General features: G+C 37.8%; 1 protein-coding gene across 5 annotated transcripts in view; it reads right to left on the bottom strand.

Moving 5' to 3' along the window:
* AUH (AU RNA binding methylglutaconyl-CoA hydratase) overlaps positions 1–21,125 on the bottom strand; it is a 185,186-nt gene that overhangs the window by 89,606 nt on the left and 74,455 nt on the right. For all 5 annotated transcript variants that reach the window (XM_028531499.2, XM_036021433.1, XM_036021434.1 and 2 more), the window contains 2 exons: positions 11,509–11,601; positions 8,142–8,198 (listed from right to left, as the gene is read on the bottom strand). In XM_028531499.2, coding sequence (XP_028387300.1) covers positions 8,142–8,198; positions 11,509–11,601 — 150 coding nt within the window. The remainder of the gene's footprint in view (positions 1–8,141; positions 8,199–11,508; positions 11,602–21,125) is intronic.

Genomic DNA, 21,125 nt, shown 5'->3' with positions numbered 1-21,125 from the left:
TTTGTATTTAAGAGTATAATACTTGGAGTCTATTTTTGTATAAATTGTGAGATTTAAATTGAGGTTCTTTTTTTATTTTTTGCAATATGGATGTCCCAACTTTTCCAACACCATACTTTTTTCCACTGAAGTGCCAGTGTATTGTCAATTATCAACTGGCCATATCTGTATGGGTCTATTTTGAGATTCTGTTAGTTTCACAAATCAATGGGTTTATCTTTTCACCAATACCACCTGCAGGTAATAAATTTTCTTAGTTTCCCTTAATCTGAGAATGCCTATTTCACCTTATTCCTAAAAGACATTTTCTCTGATATAGAATTCTGGGTTGACAGTCCTTTCTTTCAGCACTACAGAAATGTTCCAGTTATTTCTGGAGTCCATTGTTTCTGATGAGGAATCTACTCTTGTTTCCCTGTAAATAGTGTGTGATTCTCCTCTGATTTTCAAAAATCATTTTTGGGGGTGTCTCTAGTTTTAAAGTTTATGATGTGTCTGGTCATGGATTTCTTTGGGTTTATTTGTTTGGGTTCACTTGGCTTCTTAAATCCTTTTGTTTATATGTCTTTCATCAAATGTCTGAAGTCTTCAACACTTATTTCTTCAAACATTTTTTTATGAATCACACTATTTCTTCTTTCCTTCTGGGACTCTTGTGATAAACATTTAACATTACAGTACTGTCCTGTAGATCTTTTTTGTTTCTGTTATTCAGACTGATTAATTCCTACTAATTCCTCTTAAAGTTAATTCACTTTCTTCTGTTATCTCTATCCTGCAATTCAGTCCATACAGTGTGTTTTCATTTTGGCTATTGTATCTTCCAGCCCCAAAATTTCTATCAGTGGATACTTTACCCTTTATTTCTTTTTTTGGAACTTTCTATATTTCCATTTGTTCATGTGGTATGAGGCCTAAAAGTAAGGCCCAATATTCTGTGCTGCCTAATATCTAGGGAAATCAAATGAACCACAAATGATCTGACCACAAGCCTCCTCCTCACTTTGCTCTCCCACATGTAAGTCCCCTAGACAAACAAGCCGCCTCACCAAGGAGCCCAGGTATGGTTCCTATTTATCACTGGGGAGTGGATTTCAGCTTCCTGCTAAACCATGCAATTATTCAAACAAGCCAATCACATCTTTTTCTTTTATTACTACCAAGTCTGTCATCTACAGCCTGTTTTTTCACCCTGTTCCCTAGTATAATCTCTGTGTGGCCTTGTGGGGCTTGTGATATCATCCTCCCCTGAGCTGTGGGTGTATATGACTAAGAAATAGCTAACATTCACATCTGTCCAGTGTCAGCTGTTAAGTGCCTGGCCATCCTCAGAAACCTAGTAAAGGAATCCCTTACCAACAGGCTGAAGGTGAGACAGGTGGGTATTAGAACAGTCTGCCTCTATTTCTTGGGGTATTTTTTGTAATAACTGCTTTAAAATCTTTCTCAGATAATTCCGACATCTGCCATCTTGGACGGCATCTGTTGATTCTCTTCTCCCATGAAAAGTTGTGATTTTCAGTTACTTCATATGTTGAGTTATTCTGGCCCAGACAATTTTGTTTAGCATTCAATTAACTTGGTTGTATTCAGACTGCACATTGCAAACAGCCTTCTGTGGATTGTGCTTTCAGTGTTATGTTTTTGAGGACTTTGGCAAGTCTCAAATCTGAGCAGTGTTCTCTATCTCTTGGTTTAAATTCGCAAAGTGTTTGGTGTGCGGTTTAGTATCAGAGCACACAGCTCAGCCCGAGGGTGAGTCCAGGAGTTCACAAATGACTTTATAGGGTTCCCTTCCTGAGCTCCTCACTATTCACCATCTCCCTAATCCTTGATGATTCCCTGGGGCTCCCTGTCTACAGTTCTGGTGTTCTGCCTAGAATACTGGGGTTGTATTTACCTTGCTGTGCACTGCACTCCAACTATGTCTGTGTCCAAGACCAAATGGTAGATGGGCAGAGAAAAGAGAAGCACTGGGTCTTCCAACCACCCTCCTGGGACAAAGCTCCTCTGACTGAAGGAGAAGGTTCTCCTCCCTCAGAATTTTTAGTGTTTGGGGTCCTGTCTGCTATGGCTGTCACTACAAGAAAATTTTATTTCCCAGTTTGTTAAGCCTGAACTAGAAGGACTCTCCTGGAATTCTGTGCCAATGTCCATTTCTAGGTTTTTTAAAACCAGACCCGTGGATACTAGAAAAAATAATAATAAATTCCACATTTTCATCTGCACAACCAACTGTCTACCTGATTAATACTACACTTGGGTATTGAACTTGGGTTTTTAACCAAACATGTCCAAAACAATATTCCTCACTGTCTCTCCCAAACCTATTCTTTTCACAGCTCTCCACATCTCAGTTGATGGGAACTTATTCTCAGTTATTCCAGCCAGGGGTCAATGTTTACTTTCCTCTCTCTTTAGTTACTGATACGATCTATCAGGAGATTCTCCAGAGTCGAACCACACCCAAATACTTCTACCACCATTGCCCAGTCCAGGCCCTAGCATAATTCACTTGAACTACAGCCACAGGCTTAGGCCTAGCAGGAAAGTGCTCCTGCTTCTAACTTGCTTCTACTCTTGGCATGGGGACCAGACAAATCTTTAAATGCCTGACTAAGACCACACTGCTTCTCTGATGGTGTCTCCTATCACTCTCCTCCTCCTGTTTGTTGTGGTTGGAGTGGTGGGGTGACTGTTTCAGGCATGCTTCCATCATAGCCCTTTATCCTGGGTATTCCTTTGTCTGAAATGCTCTTCTTTCTGTCTGTATGATTAATTTCTTCAATTCCTATCAGTCTTAACTCCAATGTTACCTTCTCAATGAGGCTTCCTCTGATCCTCTATGTTAAAGTGAAGACCCCACCACTCGTCAGCCCCTTGCCCTAGTTCTTTTCCTACAGCCCTGGACACTTCTACCACACTTCACAATTTACTATTTGCCATGTCTACTGTCCCTATGCTGGAATGTCAGCTTCTTGGCAGCAGTGATCTCTTCTTGTCTGCTCACTGCTGTAGGCCCACTGTATATCCACCAGTGCATGGCTCAATAAATATTTGCTGAGTTAAGTGAATGAATGTGCCTGGAACACAGTGTGTGAGCAAAGGAGCAACAGCAGGAAAGGAAGTTAGAACAGTACTGGGAACCCACCCGGCAGGCCTTGTAAACTCAGGCTGAGACCTGACAGAATTCACACTATTTTCTCAAACTCACAAGTTCCAGTGGCAAACTGTTTATTACTGTTTGATTTCAACAATTTTATAATGATAGGGCAGTTCTGATACTTATACACAAGTTTAATCTCTCCTATCAGATTTTAGATGGGCAATTCCAAGGGAGCATTGGTGAGTCATATATAGATAAATACATAGTGAGCCAAAGTAGGTTTACAGTTGTTTGTATGGAAAATAATACAATAACTAATGATATAAGAATAAACTGTTTCACATACTCACAACTATAAACCTACTTTTGCCTCACCCTGTATGTTTCCTTCACAGCAACTAACAAAATGGCCTGTCAACAGTGGGAAGCCACCTACTAACTTCCAAAACACCCTAATTAGACATAAAGTAGTGAGGGGGTCACTGAATTGCATTTTAAAGGACAAAGAAATGAGACAATGCACTGTATAAGGTAGTGCTGGCCTTTGGAGAGGTCACTTGGGAAGCAGTCCCCTAAATCTGGCAGTGCTCTCCATTGTTCATAAGCTGCGAACTGTTTGACATTAATAAGCCTCTTTAAAAGCAGTCTTATTTATGTTGTTATACTTTCCTTCCTCCTGATATAGTATGACCTTATAATCAGATTTGGCACAGAACGCTCTTTTGCTATTTGTGAAAATCAAATTCACCCTCACAGGATAATGATGAGTCACTGCTGAGTATATTCAAAAGAATAAGTTCAGATTCTGATGTAAATTCCAAAGGATTTCAATAACGACAGTAAGTAAAACTTTCCAAAATGACTCCAGTGTTCAGGACAACACTCACGGAGGATCTAAAAATCCATCATTACTTCATAAATACACCTTAAACTAGAGTTCCTGGACACCAGTGGCCAAGATACGACCTTACTGCCAAACACAGCCTCCAAGTGAGACAGACAGTAATGCCCCAAATCTACCAGGGAGAGAAGAAAACAAACTGGGGACTCTTGTTCTGGTCCTGTGAAACGTGAGTGCTCTAATTTTCTTTTTTTTTCTCTTTTTAATTCAGGGAACAATCAATGTTGGTAATAATTATTAAAGATACTTTTCCTGAGAAGTTTCCAAGAAGAGAATGCTAAAAGTGTACCCATGGTTAGTTGCCACCTTAAAGAAGTAATCAGTCATTATCACTCAAAGTGGGACAACTTAACATCTTAAGTGCCATCAAATAAAATGAAAATAAAATACAGAGCATGGTCCATTTAGAATTCTTGGCAAAAATGTTTAACCTAAACTTGAAAAAATAACTCTATCAGATTCACAATGTGAAAACCTCAGCAAGATAATCTGCCTTAATTTTAAATTAGTTATAAAAAAAAAAAAAAAAAAAAAAACAAAGAGAGATGGACGACTTGTCTAAATTAAAAAAAAAAAGTTCTAACCAAATATAATATGTGACATTGAACTAGATCCTGAATTGGAAAAGCAAAACAAAACAACTACAAACTAAACTTTGAAACACCTGGGGGAATCTCATTATTAATGTTATTACTGTTCAGTGTGATAATAATGTTGTGGTTATATAAGAGTCCTTTCTTATTCTTAGGAAAGGCAGGCTGAAAATCTTAAAGGTTCACCTTGTTATTTTGAAGTGGTTCAGCAAGAAAAGATGGGTGTGCATCTGAGGAGGGGGAACAGAGATGGAGTGTGGCAAGAGAGGAGTGAAGGGAGGGAAGATATTGATGAGGGGTACAAAGAGGTTCACTTTACTGCTTCTCAAATTTCCTAAAGTTTAAATATTTCCAAAATAAAAAACTAGAGAGAATAGGAGCATTGGAAATACTAGGCATCTTGTCCAGAGTGATGGATGTGTACCCAAGCAAGAAACCTTACCAGTTACCTTAGGGTAGGCATAATAAAATTTCTTGATATAAACACCAAATCCTCCATAGAAGAGGTAAGGAAAAAAAAAAAAGAGCTAGAATGGGGGAACTTGCCACCATTTTGTGTGCAAAGAAATTTCTAAACTGTTAAATAAAAACAATCCTAACCCATTTGGTTCTTACATATATGCTAAAGAGTAGTATTGTTTGAGGAGCTACTTCTAAGTAAGAGTTTTATTTTAACTACTGAAGTATTCTCCTGGTTGGGGGAAGACAAGAAGTGAGCTGCATTCTTAAAGAGGAGAACACAGTAGAGGACTATGTTGTACAAAATCCCTGATATAATTGAGAATACTATAGCAAGCTCTTAGAGCCGAGGTGTCAAACTCATTTTTATCAGGGGCCACATCAGCCTTGCAGTTGCCTTCAAAGGGCCGAATGTAATTTTAGGACTGTATAATGTAACTACTCCTTAACTAGGAGCAAGGAGTTCAGTGCTGCCACTGGGTAGAAACAAGGTGGAGGACCAGATTTGGCCTGTGGGCCTTGTGTTTGCCACCTGTGACCTAGAGTAATAATTTTAATTATTTTTAAATTGGCTAGTACTTTAAATCATTAACACTGTATTTTATGTTTTATAATATTAGTCTACAAATATATGTATATAACAAAAGTGCCTGTTTAAATATATGATGTTCAACTGAATTCCATTTGAAAACTCTATCTGATGTAATACTACTTAAAGAAGTGTGTTTGGTTTTAATGTTTCTACTTTCCTTTACATTAACTGTATACTTTTAATAGTTATTTGATAGCAGACAGTCTCCTTTTTAGTGAACACTAAATTCAGAGTACTAATCTAAAAGATGCCTTATATTAATGGTCCATTAATATCCATGTTCACTGTGAATACTACTATCTCTTCCAAACAATCATTTTCTAATTTATCTTACTTTATTTTAAGAAACTTTATGCCAATCAGGAGCATCAGGTTAACTCTCTTGTGTTTATCAAATATACAGAAATCCAAATAGGGAGGCACAGCTTCAGTTAGATTAATGTTAAAGCATTCAAATTTTATGACAAATTTATTTCATAAGAATTTTTAAAAATAATAGTACTGATGAGAATACATAATCTAAATTCAATCAAATTTATAAAAAGTGTGTTCTAATTAATGGATCCACTATTGAGGAGGACCCTAAAGAACTTATATACATTGGGAAGAACATGTTAATTTCTATACCTCATATGGCTGGCCCATAAGAGAAGATTAAACAAGCTAAAGATATCACCCTCGTTTCTACAGTATAATCAGCTAAGCTTTTTTTACCTAATCAAACCCAACAGTGCTCTCATACAACTGTCCTACCTTCTAGTGGATTTAATACAAAACATTTCACATTCAGGACCTGATAAATATCCAAATTCCCAAGTTCATCTTTCTCCTACCCCTTCTCTGATACATATACATATATCAAGTCCTTGTCCAAAAAAAATTACTTAAGCATTAAAAACTACTGTAAAAGTTTCCTGAGGCTGCTGTAATGAATCACCACAAACTTCATGGCTTAAAGGTACAGAAATTTAATTCTCATAATTTGGGGGGCCCAAGTCCAAAATCAAGATATTGGCAGGACTGATTCCTTCTGGAGGCTCCGAGGAACAATCTCTAAGCTTCTGGTGATTGCCGGTAATCCTTGACCTTCCTTGACTTGTAAATGCATCTCTTCAATCCTGTCTTTATCTTCAAGTGATCATCTGTTTCCCCTCTTTTGCCTGAGTCTTCTCTTCTTACAAGACCTTTGTCACTGGATTTAAGCTTCATTCAGATAATCCAGAATGATCTCATCTTAAAATCCTTAATTACATCTGCAAAGACCCTTTTTTTCAAATAAGGTCATATGCCCAGGTTTCACACTGACATCTTTTTTTTGGGGGGGGGGGGGGGGCGGGGGAACTATTTAACTGTAGTCACTATCTTTCTAGGATTAGTTATATTCTAATTACAAACAAATGCTTATTTCTTAAAAGAGTTTATGAAACATCACATCATCTTTTTTCCTAAACCTTGTTTTATTTCACACATTAGTTATTTGATAACTCTTTTCAATTGGATGTATTTTCTTCTAAATCTTTTTTTTTTGAGTTTTCATTAGTCACTATGAAAACAGGTTGACAGAACAGGTGGAAATTATATGTTTTTACTTACAAGAATAGAATTTTCATGGACTACCAAAGTAGAAAACTTATTGAGTCTTACACATTGATCTGGGTAGTCTTCAGTGTTACTGAGTTATGTTTTAAGTTCCACCTATACACCCTAATCAGGATAAATACTCTTGTACTGATACAGTTAAAGATATCATTTTAACCTATTCTGCCTGAAGTATTTAATACTACATTTAATTTTTTACACTGTACTATTATTTCATTCATATGCTAATAAGTTATCAGTGTGTACATCCTCAAGTACAGTTTACTTTTGTAATAAATATCACAAAATGTGAACATCTCCAATTTTCTGCATCAGACAAAAGAGCAAAAATTTCAGATTTATTGGGTGATGCAAGATGTCATTATCAGTGGTGGACAAGTACTTTCTTATGAGAGTCTTCAAAAAGAAACAGCCATCATTTTTGTAGTAACAGAATAGGCGATACCAGCTGCCCATGAACCCCAACCTTTGTCTTGCTGCACAGAGACACAAGAAGCCTGGCACAGAGCCTGGGTGCTCTTGCCCCTCCTCCACTGGGGTCTGACTGCATGTGTGGAGCTCTCTGAGGGTGCACACATTATAGACCCACATATAAGTTTCAAAATAGTGGTGTCATCCTTCAAGAACAATGAGACTGGTGCAATAATTTAAAAATTAAAAAATCACACAGAAAAGCACAGGAAAGAGCACAAAAAGAGAGTCAGAGCCAGCATACCCACCATCTTCACACCTACACAAGATAAAAGAATGCATTCTGAATCAGAACTTGACTGAAGAAGCAAACAGTTCAGCATTAGTCTCTTCATCCAAAATGTTGCCTTTTCAATTAACACCTTTTTTACCTTATGCTGTTTTTGAGAACAAATCAAGATGGGTGTGAACAATTCATACCTCCACCAGGAATAATTGCCAACTTTGTTTCAACCAGGCCCATTTTTGCAGAGGAAGCTAAAAAGGAAGGAAGAAAATTAAGTGATATCCATATATAATCAAATTCACTTATGATGACTTAAAAAGGTCAGTAAAAGAAGCTATGAATACAGTAATCCCCCCCTTAACCACAAGTTTGCTGTCCCCAGTTTCAGTTACCCAAGGACAAACACTGTCTGAAAATATTAAATGGAAAATTCTAGAAACAAAAAATTCAAAAATTTTAAATTACATGCTGTTCTGTGATTAAATCTCCATCCTGCTCCATCCTACCTGGGACATGAATCATCCCTTTGTCTAGCATCTCCACGCTGTAGACGCTACCTGCCTCTTAGTTGCTTAGTAGCCATATTGGTTATCAGATCAACCATGGCAGTATTGCAGTGCTTGTGTTCAAGTCATCCTCCTTATTTTCTTTTCTTAATAGTCCAAAAGTACACGAGTAGTGATGTTTGCAATATGGATATGTCAAAGAGAAACCATAAAGTGTTTCCTTTAAATGAAAAGGTATGCATGTAGAGGAAAAGTATAGTATTAAATAGGGTTGATAGTACCCAAGGTTTCAGGCATCCCCTGGGGGTCTGGGAATATATATCCTTGGCATAAGGGGGAATGACTATATTTTGTTTACTATTAAATTTGTATCACAAATCTTTTCAAAATCACTTCAGAAGGCCTTTAGTTATGAAAAGTAATACTTTTAAATTATATACAGGGTAGGCAAAAGTAGGTTGACAGTTGTAAGTACATGAAACAAAATTACCCTTATATTATTATTTTTTTCATATAAACAACTGTAAAGCTACTTTTGCCCCACCCTAAATATTAAGAGATTCACACATTTTCTGTTAAAAACTACTTGGCACCCTGGGCAATATGGCTCAGTTGCTTGGAGCATCATCCCATAGACCAAAAAATCTCAGGTTTGAATCCTGGTCAGGAGAGCATATTCCCAGGTTATGGGCTAAATCCCCAGTTGGAGTACCTATGAGAAAACAACCAATCGATGTTTCTCTCACACACCAATGTTTCTCGCTCTCTCTCTCTTTCCTCCCCTTCCCTCTCATCCCCCTCCTCCCCTCGTGACTCTTCCTCTCTCTCTAAAAGCAATGAAAAAAAAAATGTCCTGAGGTAAGGATAAAAAATTATTTGGCCGAGAAATAATTTTTGATGCAGAAATACCAAAGCTGTAACTACCTAATTTGACCTGATACTGCCAGGTCATGTTTGAAGGCTTTGATCTCATTAATTATTCAGCATGAAGAGAGAGGCTGTGTCTGACAAGTATGAATTGTTTAGCTGCCTGAACAGTTTCTCTAGATCAAACAGCTTAATATATCATACAAGATATAGCAACTTTTCAAGATCAAATCTCTAGAAAGTTTTGAGAAATGGTTTTATTGTTCTGACACCAGGATAACGCTCCTTTTTTCATGTTTGTTTTAGGGCTACTTTAAAACATCTCAATTACTTCTTTTTTACACATCCAAGAGTACTGGGACTGCTTCCCATATCCTACTTCCCAGAACATGCATTCTTTCAGAAATGGATTACAGAAACCTTAGCTTTTCAGTTTAAAACCCAATACTTTCAGACAGAACATAGAGATCCCAAATAAAGTGGAAAGGGGAAAAAGTGTACATGGATCAGCAACTACAAATCCTAAGAAAGTCACCATAAAATTATTTTAAAAACATAATTGTGCTGACTCTACTTTTAACTGGCAGCTCTACTGGAAGTGTCAGTGGGAACCTGGGGAAGAACAGTGACAAATGTTTCTGCCTGCTTTATGCAGTCCTTGGTCCTGAAGCACCTTTTGGTCACTATGATGAAGGAACGAGGACACAGCACTGTAGTTCTTGAGAGAGCAGCGGAAGAACGCAGCGCTCTGGCAGGACAGCAGGAAGGCCATAATGCCAGACTGCCTGGGTTCAAATCTTAGCTCAGTCACTGCTTTGGGGGCTTGTTACTTCACCTCCCTATGTCCTTGATTCATCAAGCGCCACAAAGTACTTTTATCTTAGAGGGTTGTTAGAAAGATTAAGTTAATATTATACATGCCAAGTGCGTAGAATAGCACTGGGCACCAGGTCAACACTCAGCACAGGGCTAGCACTAAATCCTTTCATTACTATTTTCATAATCACGTCATCTAATCCTCAGAAAACCATCCAGGAAAAAAGTGAACCTCAAAGAGATTAAGTTATTATTACTATAGCTAATAATTATGTATAGGCACATGCCATAGATTAATTCATTTAATCATCACAACAGCTACTGTCATTTCACCCAATGTAGGGAAGGAAACCAGTCTAAAAATGACAGGACCTAAGATTTAAATTCAGTTCTGTATGACCCTGTTCTCCTTTCCTACTGCTAAGACTGAACAAGAGACTATCAAAGACTCTTTTCTTAACTAGAAATTTTAAGTATTTCATTAAGCCCAGCAGGTGATTTTTTATTCTAAATGTTCAACTTGGAATTTTCTGAAGAGTAAAAAACTAAAACAAAACAAAAAAACCTCACTTAAAAAAATGTTATTTTTGACAGAAGTCAAAAGGGGTCAGGCTGCTCAGTCACTCCAGAGGCAGGGAACAATGAACAAGATGGTTTACATCTCAAATGGACAAGTGTTGGACAGCCAGAGTCAACACATTTCTTCTGGGGAATAGCTGAGTTTGTAGTTTTGTTTTTCAAAACTCTGCTTCAGCAAGATGTGAAAAAGAAAAGAAGCTAAGGAACCTCATCTGATTCCCAATAAGATGATGGAAGAGGGCCTCCAGGAAACGCCCGTAAGAGAATGGGTCCAATTAATCATCTGCATGGTCCCAGTCTTCCTCTAGTGGCTGGTAGATGAGGAAGGTAAATGTCTGCTCAAAGAAGCAGACAACTGACATGCACATTCATAGGAGAAGGAAACCACTAAGCAGTGGAGGGCTGACCACGATGGCCAAGTAGATGAATATGTACGTTTAAAAAAGAATTACTCTGTGTGCTCACAGACAAATGAGGTTGTGCTGGGAATTCCCTGGCATGGATCTGGCATGACTGACATGCAGTTCTATAAATGTACATGTCTGTCTCATTAACTTTTTGTATAGTTTATAAAAGTATTAATATAGTTTTAATAAGTAAATACTTTTAGGTTACAAACTGACTTCTCATCTGTGTTTAAAACTCTGAATTTGAAGAAAATTAAAAGGTTATGAATTTAGTACTATTAATGCCACCATTCTTAACTTCTGAAAGTGTTCATTGTTAATTTGTTCTCATTTATAAATCACATTGTATTTATTTCAAAAAATGTTATTTTTAATAAGATTCTTACCTGCTACTCTTATATCACACGCTAATGCCAGTTCAAGACCACCACCTAAAGCGAGTCCGTCTATGGCAGCAATTGTTGGCACTGGTAGATTAGCTATAAAAGAAAGAAAGATGGCATGCTTCTTCAGTAAGTTACCTACCTCACTGTGTAATTTATTTTTTTTTCTGTAAATATATTTTTAAATGGGTCATTGTATACAGAATTTTGTATCCCCTTTGCCTTTAATAAAATAACCATTTCCCTCATCGTTGGTTTTCAAGCACATGGAATGACTGTACAGTGTTCCACCGAATAGCAGATGGAAATGATAGGCTCTATCTAATACCATACTTCAAACAGAAGAGGCTCTGAGAAAGCTCAGAAATCCTACCCAAAAGAATGACTAGGAAAAGGTTAGTCAGTCGCAAAACATAAAACCAGACTTTCTTGGGTGCAGAAACAAAATGTTAATTTAATGAAACTTTTATAAATTAAAATATACAGATTCCATATTTATATCTGGTTCTAAAACTAACTGGTTAATTAGTCTATAAAGCACAATCATTCCTATTATTTTTATTTTTGACTATTGGAATGTGAAGTTAGGCCCACATAGCTGGGCACAGAAAACAAAGACTGTTAATTTACAGAAAAAGACATCACCAATGCACCAAAATTCTAAGATAACTGATCAAAGAATTTTTTTTTCTCAAGCTTAAACCTTTGCTCATGACCCTGGAACAAAAAACACTTCACATTTGCTACCAAGATTAATAAAAGCATTATAATTAAAAAAAACAAACAAACAAACAGAAAACTTCACATTCCCATTGTCAAAAATAAAATTAACAGGAAGAATTCTGCTTCATAAAATGTAGATATTAAAAGGTACCATCTCTTAATTGTTCTTATCACAGAAGAGTTGTTTGACATGGCAGGGGTGTTAGCTAACGCTATGGTCATAATCATATTGCAATATTTAAATATATCAAATCGACATGCTGTATACCTTAAACTTATATAATGTTATATGTCAATTATATCCCAATTTAAAAAATAAAATGAGTAAATGGATAAAATTAAAAAGTACCATCCCCCAAAACCTCTCATCCATAGATATGTAAAATTCCAGAGTCAAAAAGGTTTATTTTTTGAGCTCTTTGAAAATATGTAAATTTGATGAAGTACAGTGACCTTTATTCCTACCTTAAGGAATTTATCAGATTTACTTTAAGAGCAAAGTGTGAAAAGGCTGGGATGGAGTACATATAAATGCTGCTACCTGATGCAAAGAGCAGGATGAGTGGGGTGCTAGAACAGGATGCATCTCACTACTGCACCTGTCTAAACATTTTAAGTACAGGTGGGGCTAGAAAGGACAGTCGAATTTAAAGCTGCTCCACTTACTGTGCTTTAGAGCATGCTTGGTGAAAAAAATGAACAGAGAGCTAGGTCAGTGATTATAGTCAGTGTATGAGTTTAATGAAAAAAATAGCATCTAGTTCATTTTATCTGACAAAAAGGAAGAAAGAAAAATCAATAAATGAATATAATAAGCAACTTAAACTGAGTGGCTCCAAAGGTCATCTCCAGTCACTATAAATAATATGAAATTACTTTATTATCCTGCTCTCAATCCTCCTTCCTTTCTAGGAAACTACAGAAATTATTCTATTTCTAGACTCCTTTGAATCTACTACCTCCCCAATCTCAAGTCTGTCCCATCAAAACCTTCCCCTAGGTCTTGCTGTGGCCTCAGGTCATTAGCCTCTAAGACAAGCTTCTGCAGTGGGTTAGAATACATGTGTGTAATCCACTCTCATTCACTTCCAACCCACAGCTCTAGTTCTACTCCATCTCACCACTTACCAGTGACACGGTGATTCTGTCCCATAACCAATGGGCACTACCAAAGATCAGAGACATTCATCCTGAATACTTCTTGAATTCCTCTCTTCATTTGCCTACTGTGCCTTCAGCCTTCTTCCCCTCTCAGCAGAAGCTCTGCCCAGGAGGTCTCACTACCACCGTAACTTTTACCACCTATCCAAGTAGCAACAATACCCACATTTCTACCCAAAGTTTTCTCTAAACTGAATCTCTATAATTACCTACCTGCCTGTAGTACAGCTCCACTTAAATGCTTTATATGTACAAGCCAACTTCTTCTCAATCCTTTTAAATTCTATTTCTCATTTGCAGCACCTCCATCTACCATATTACCCAAATAAGATATCTCAAAGTCATCCCAGATGTCCTCCTTTCCAATGCCTTATATCCTATTGTTTTCACAGTCCTAACAGCTCAAAAATCTGTAAGTCCCTTTCCTTTCTACTGCCAGAGTTCCAAGTACCCTCATTTCTCATTAGCAGCAAGTCTCTAAATGACCTCCTTCCTGCAATTTGCCCCTTCCAATGTGTCTTATTTCCTGGAGGACAATCTTTCTGAAATACAAACATAGTCATGTTATCCCCCTTTTCAAAACTGTACAATAATTTATTCCACATTAAAGATAAAAATGGAGAAAACTTTTAGTACAGCACAGAAGGCACCTGATTCAATAAGTTCTGCCTACCTGCACAACCTCTTCCCCAACGTCAGACACCTACTCTGTGTTTCAGCCCTGAACTACTTAAAGCACCTCCAGAAATCATTTCTACCCACTCATGTGTACAGCTGCCCTCTACTTGGAATGCCTAGCTAGCCCCTAACTTTCTTCTAAGACATTGCTCCTGAAAGTCCTTCCCTTTATGCTTCCATGCCAATTTGTACAAACCTTTTATCAGTAATCACCACCATACTGCCCATTTTGAAACAAAGATTAACAACATCATACCAATGCTGGATAGTAAAATCCTCCTTTCCACTCTGAGACAAACTTCAAGATTTTTCACTGCCTCTTCTGTCTCCATTATATAAAGCCTGGTATTCTCCCTACTTTTCTTTTTATTATTAATTTCTTTCACTTAATACTTTACAGAATGACATGAATATATGCAGGCTATAATGCTTACAAAAAAACAAAACAAAACAAAACAAAACAAAACTAGAGTTCCTAAGCTACAGAGCACCAGGAAGAACGCAGGGGTGTTCTCTTCTTGTTGTACAAGAATGCTGGTCAACAGTGAGTGCTAAAAGCACTCAAATATCTGCTGCAAGTTGACTCTTCAGAAAGAGAAATAATAAAACTGAGTTTTAAATGGCCTCCAAAATCAAACTCAGTTCTGAAATATGTGTACTCCTGAGTTCCAGTTTCTGAAAATTCCAACCCATAGTAAATAAATAGGTATTGCCTGATACAGCTTATTATTTTCCCCTAAATAGTAGAACAAATTGATGTGATTTATACGGAAAGAGGACTTTTACTTCACATCGAATTATGCATGAAAATAAGTACTGGCGAGCTTGGTGAAGAGGGGAATAAGGGGGGGAATATGGGGGATATCTGTAATAGTGTCAATAACAACAAAAATTTTTTTTAAAAAAAGAAAAGAAAGATTAAATACAAGGGTTAAAGGACTAAATGGCTGTAATTTTCAAAGTAATATTCCATAACTTCTTAAGCCCTGAAGACTAACAACACAAAGGGATCACAATTCTTGGTCATGTATAATGCTCTTAATATGGTAACATAAAAGGAACAACTCTCAAAAAGAGTTGGCATGATTTTACTCTGCATTTTGATTAGTTAATATTCTCAAATAAATACTTAAAAATCACACTTAACCAATAGAAAGTTAACAAGTTTCATTTTCAGAAATATAAAATGACATTAAAAATACTTACTGCAACACAACTTCCAGGCAAGATGGAGGAGTAGGGAGATACACTGTGCTTTCTCGCACAACCAAAGAAGGACAACAAGCAATTTAAAAACAAAAAACAACCAGAACTGCTACAAAATCAAATTGTATGGAAGTTCAACAACCAAGGAGTGAAAGAAGAAACATTCATCCAGACAGGTAGGAGGGGCAGAGACGTGCAGCTGGACATATGAAAAGGCAGAGGCTGGCGAAGCTGGCAGTCCCACATTCTGATAAACAGGGAGGAAAAACTGGGGAGCGAGAGAGACCACACAACCCAGGGTTCCAGCACAGGGACATAAAAGCCTCAAAATCTCTGCCTGTAAAAACTTGTGACAGTTGAGGCAGTAGGAGAAACTGCCAGTCTCACAGGAGAGTTCATTGGAGTAGCCCATGGGGTCCAGGAATAACACAATCCCATCCAACCAGGAATCATCAACAGAAGGGCCCAATTCACTTGTGGGTAGCAGGGGAAGTGACTAAAAGTGGGACAAGAGGTGAGCAAGGGCATTGTGCCCTCTCTGACCTTTCCCCCACATACAGTGCCACAAAGCAGCAAAGTAGGTTGCCCCACCCTGGTGAATACCTAAGGCTCTAACAGGTACACCGAGATAAAGAAATATAGCTCAAATGAAAGAACAGATCAAAACTCCAGAAAAAGAACTAAGCAACAAGAAGACAGAGAACCTATCAGACTCAGAGTTCAAAACACTGGTTATCAGGCCCTGGCTGGTGTGGCTCTGTAGACTGAACACTAGCCTGAGAACCAAAGGGTCGTTCCTCAGATACCCGGTCAGGGCACATGCCTGGGTTGCGAGCCAGGTCTCTGGTTGGGGGCACTTGAGAGGCAACTACACACTGATATTTCCCTCCCTCTTTTTGCCCCTCCCTTCTCCTCTCTCTTGAAATGAATAAAATAAAAGCTTTTTTTAAAAAAGTCCCGCTGGTATTCAGGATGCTCACAGAAATGGTTGAGTACAGACACAAAATAAAGGAGGAAATGAAAGCTATACAAAGTGAAATAAACCAAAATATGCAGAGAGAATTAGCAGTGAAGGAAAGGAACCTGGGATTCATATGAACGATTTGGAACAGAAGTGAGAAATAAATATTCTACTGTAACAGAATGAAGAAACAAGAATTCAAAAAAATGAGGAGAGACTTAGGAACTTCTGGGACAACTTTAAACGTTCCAACATCCAAATCATAGGAGTGCCAGAAGGAGAAAAGAAAAAACAAGAAATTGAAAACTTATCTGAAAAAAATAATAAAGGATAACTTCCTCAATCTGGCAAAGAAACAGACATGTAATCCAGGAAGTTCAGAGAGTCCCAAAGAAGTTAGACCCAAGGAGGAACACACCAAGACACATCATAATTAAATTGCCCAAGATTAAAACTAAGGAGAGAATCTTAAAAGCAGTAAAAGAAAAGAAGACAGTTACCTACAAAGGAGTTTCCATAAGACAATCCACTGATTTCTCATAAGAAACATTACAGGCAAGAAGAGGGTAGAAAGAAGTATTCGAAGTCATGAAAAGTAAGGACCTACATCCAAGATTACTCTATGCAGCAAAACTATCATTTAGAATGGAAGGACAGATAAAGTGTTTCCCAGATAAGGTCAACTTACAGGAGTTCATCATCACCAAGCCTTTATTTTAGGAAATGTGAAAAGGTCTTATCCAAGAAAAAGAAAAAGATCAAAACTACGAACAGTAAAATAACAACAAACTCAGAACTATCAACAGCTGAACCTGAAAACAAAAAAACAAAAACAAACTAAGCAAACAACCAGAACAGGAACAGAATTACAGAAATGGAGATCATATGGAGGGTTATCAGTGGGGAGAGGGAGGAGGGAGAATGGGGGACAGGTACAGAGAGTAAGAAGCATAACTGGTAGGTACAAATTAGGCAGGGGAAGGTTAAGAATAGCATGGGAAATGGAGAAGCCAAAGAAGTTATATGTATGACCCATGGACATGAACTAATGGAAAGAAGTGCTTGAGGGAGCGGGTACAGGTTGGAGGTGGATAAAGGGGAGAAAAAAGCGGGATTAACTGTAATAGCATAATCAATAAAATATACTTAAATAAAAATAAAAATATTTACCATGCATAAAAACACAGAACTGGTTGATCAATATGCCCATCCTTCCCTCTCCTTGTGAGAGACAGTATAAACTAATATTATTTCGATCAAATAAAATGATGGGGGAGGGGCATGTTCAAAAGACATGTTTTGGGTTCTATTATAAAACTTAATTATGACATTTATATAATGCAGTGGTAGAAATGAGTAGAAGAAATAAACCAATGCAAATGTGCTTCTCTAGAAGGTGAGGCGGCAAGGGGAAGGACTGAAATGAATTTTCTCATTGCTCAAGTTTTCTTAATTATAAAGTCAGAGAATATAACACTTTTTCCTTTAGATATTTTTTAGAAGTAATAAAATTTATTTTTAAATTTGGTAGTTAAGAACTTAAGAAATTTTCTCAAGAGGATAAAAGGGTTTTTTAAAAATATTTTATTTATTTATTTTAGAGAGATGGGGAAGGGAGGGAGAAAGAGAGGGAGTGAAACATCAATGTATGGTTGCCTCTAGCACACCCCATACTGGGGATATGGCCTGCAACCCAGGCATGTGCCCTGACTAGGAATCAAACCGGCAATGCTTTGGTTCACAGGCCTGTGCTCAATCCACTGAGCTACACCAGCCAGGTCCAAGAGGATAAAAGTTTTTAACATTACAACTTATTTGAAATCTGTAACACGAAATGACAAGGAATATGGGGTTATTATTTTAAAAAAGGAAAACAGGACATTAACACATTTAAATCATTAATATGTGTTACTTTCAATTAATATAAATTAGCATTATATAAAGCATTATAAAAAATTTTCCTGCTAAAGAATTATTTAAGCCCTGGCTGACGTAGTTGAGTGGATTGAGCGCAGGCTGTGAACCAAAGCATCGCAGGTTCGATTCCCAGTCAGGGCACATGCCTGGGTTGCGGGCCACAGCCCCCAGCAACCGCACTTTAATGTTTCTCTCTCTCTCTCTCTCTCTCTCTCTCTCTCTCTCTCTCTCTCTCTCTCTCTCTCTCTCTCTCTCTCCCTCCCTTCCCTCTCTAAAAATAAATAAAATCTTAAAAAACAAAGAAGCAGACAATTAAGAAAAAAGAATTATTTAACATAACAGCTTAGTGTTCAGTAAGTTATTAAATTTCAACCATTTTACAGTATTCTAAATCCTGAAATTACATATAATCCTAATTTTTCTCTGAAAGATTTTTCTTTAAATTTATTTTTCAATAGCAGTTAAAAGATATTTTTCTTAATAAACTTTTTTCATGAAAATATGAGTCATCTCAAAACACATGCTAGTTTCATAGTTACCTAATACACTGGGTTTTACATCTAGTATTTCTACTTGGGAGCACTTAATAATCTTAGAGAAAACAATAAAGCACACCCTTAAGAAAGGAAGATTATCAGTTTCAAAGTATTGAGAAATATCAAAATGGTAGTTGTATTATAAGTGCAACTGAATGAACTAGAACCTGCCAGGAGGAAAGGATATTCCCAAAAGCAATAGGAAGAAGTTATGACTCAGTATGTTATGCAACCAACAGAATCAGAAACTATTTTGAGTTTAGAACTAGGAAACAAGTCAGGTATGAGAAAGAAGGTAATAATCCTTTCAAATGCTCCTAAAAATATAATTAAGGCAAACAATGAAAATTTTGCCATTTTAAAAGAAAAATAAAAGAGGTACAAGGGAAGGCTCTTGTCTGCTTCAGTGGTCTATTTGCAGGACACCCACTGTGAGGGCACCTGAAGTCACAAAACCATGAAGGTGGGAAAAGGGAAGTGAGGCTCTACTCTCAACTGAGATACAAGCCATAATGTAGATTTTGGATGTTTCTAAAAAACATAAACAGTCTGATTACTATGAAAAATGCTAGTGCTAAACTTGGTTTTGCTTTAAGAATACTATCCTTATATAAAACAAAGAAATCAAATATTTCAAAAGATATGCCCATGAAGTATATTGGTAGTCTAACTTTACTAAAATCATTCAAGGAGAACAGAAACAAAACCAAGTTTAACTGAAAATATAATAAATTCCTAATTATCTCTAATTTCAGCTAAAACTTTACCTTCAGTTTAATGTACTCTGCCCCATTCCCATTATCAAGTTTCAAAGGAATGACAAAAGCAAAATAAACCCACTCCTGCCCAAAGCTGTCCAACTCTCCTGAAGGTCCAGCCAGGGTCACTGAGAAAGGAGCCAGCCTGGATGCCCACAAACACACCCGATTCATCACACAGCAGGGATGGGGGCCTGTAAGACGGAGCCACCATTCCCAGGAGTCAGAAGAGGGACCACTGTGGATGAGAAAAGCTGCTTGATTTTCCTCCATTTATTACTTATTCACCTGCCTTTCTATATGGCTACCTATGAAAGTACTTACTATGTGTGGCCACTGTCCTAAGCACTTTACAAATATTATTTAAATCTCCAGCCAGCCTCACGACATCAGAGCTTGTATGGCCTTCATTTTACAGATGGAGACACTAGGCAGAGAAGTTGCTATTACTTGCCTGGTACAGCCACAATTTCAAGCACAGATGGTCTGACTTTAGGTCTTGTTCATAACCACCACTACCTAAAACCAGTTCTTACCGCCTGGACCCAGAGCCCCTGAGGTAAGCCACAGACTGTAACGTATCTTGCCATCCTTTCGTCCTTCCCCAAGGACCCATGACTGTGTCTGAGGATAGGGAAATGCTGAGTCTCCTCAGGAAGTCTGATGTGCACACTGGTTCTGTGCGCCCCCTAATTCTTGGAGACTTCGAGTAACACTACAGCTAACTGAGTCCAACCAGGGAAACCTCAGGAACCAGGCAAAAGGCACCAGTCAGTTGACTAACAGAGATCTGACTTGAGTTTTCCCTGGGGAACCGTAAACCCAGACTGGGCAGTACAGGACTGGTTATAGGTTGTTAAAGTAGGAAGGGCCAATAACCAGAGCAACCTCTTCCTATCAAAATTCCAAATCAAAAAAGCCTCCTTTGGAGAAATGCAAAGAGGTGTTGCAGGCGAGGTGAAGTCCCTACACACTTCCACTCAGCAGCCTTGTCTGAAAGATTACAGCAAATGTAACTGACTTCCATGGTCAACTGCTGCTCCACAGGTAACAAAGTTCGTGGCACATCAAATAACTACATATGTAAAATGTAGTTATTTATGTTTCTGATAAAAGTATAACACTAGAGGTAGTTTATTTTTACCTGGTAGGAAAAAACTATACACCATTTCTGCCTTGCTTCATGAATTCTCAGGCTCTGTATCTTGCTCTGCAGAGAATGAAAGAGCAGCACTAGAACCACCAGGAAGCTTGTTAAAAATGGAGAATCCCCCTGGCTGCTGTAGCTCAGTGCATTGAGTGCTGCCCTGCAAACCAAAGGGTCGCCAGTTCAATTCCCAGCCAGGGCTCATGCCTGGGTTGGGGGCCAGGTGCCCAGTATGGGGCACACAAGAGACAACTACACACTGGTATTTTTCTCCCTCTCTTTCTCCCTCCCTTCCCTCTGTAAAAATGAATAACTTAAAAAACAAAACAAACAAACAAACAAACAAACAATAACAACAACAACAAAAAGGGAAAATCCCAGGCCTCCTGAACCAGGATCTATACTTTAACAAGATCCCCAGGGGAAGGTATGGATAACAGGAAATCACAGGGTACCTGACCCATCTCACCTTCCCACAGGGTAACACGTTGACCCACTACACTGAGAGGAGTAGGACTAAGAACTGTAACTCT

The sequence above is a fragment of the Phyllostomus discolor genome, chromosome 3 (genome assembly GCF_004126475.2).
Source record: "Phyllostomus discolor isolate MPI-MPIP mPhyDis1 chromosome 3, mPhyDis1.pri.v3, whole genome shotgun sequence".
NCBI lineage: Eukaryota > Metazoa > Chordata > Mammalia > Chiroptera > Phyllostomidae > Phyllostomus > Phyllostomus discolor.
This window is presented reverse-complemented; position numbering and strand designations above follow the sequence as displayed.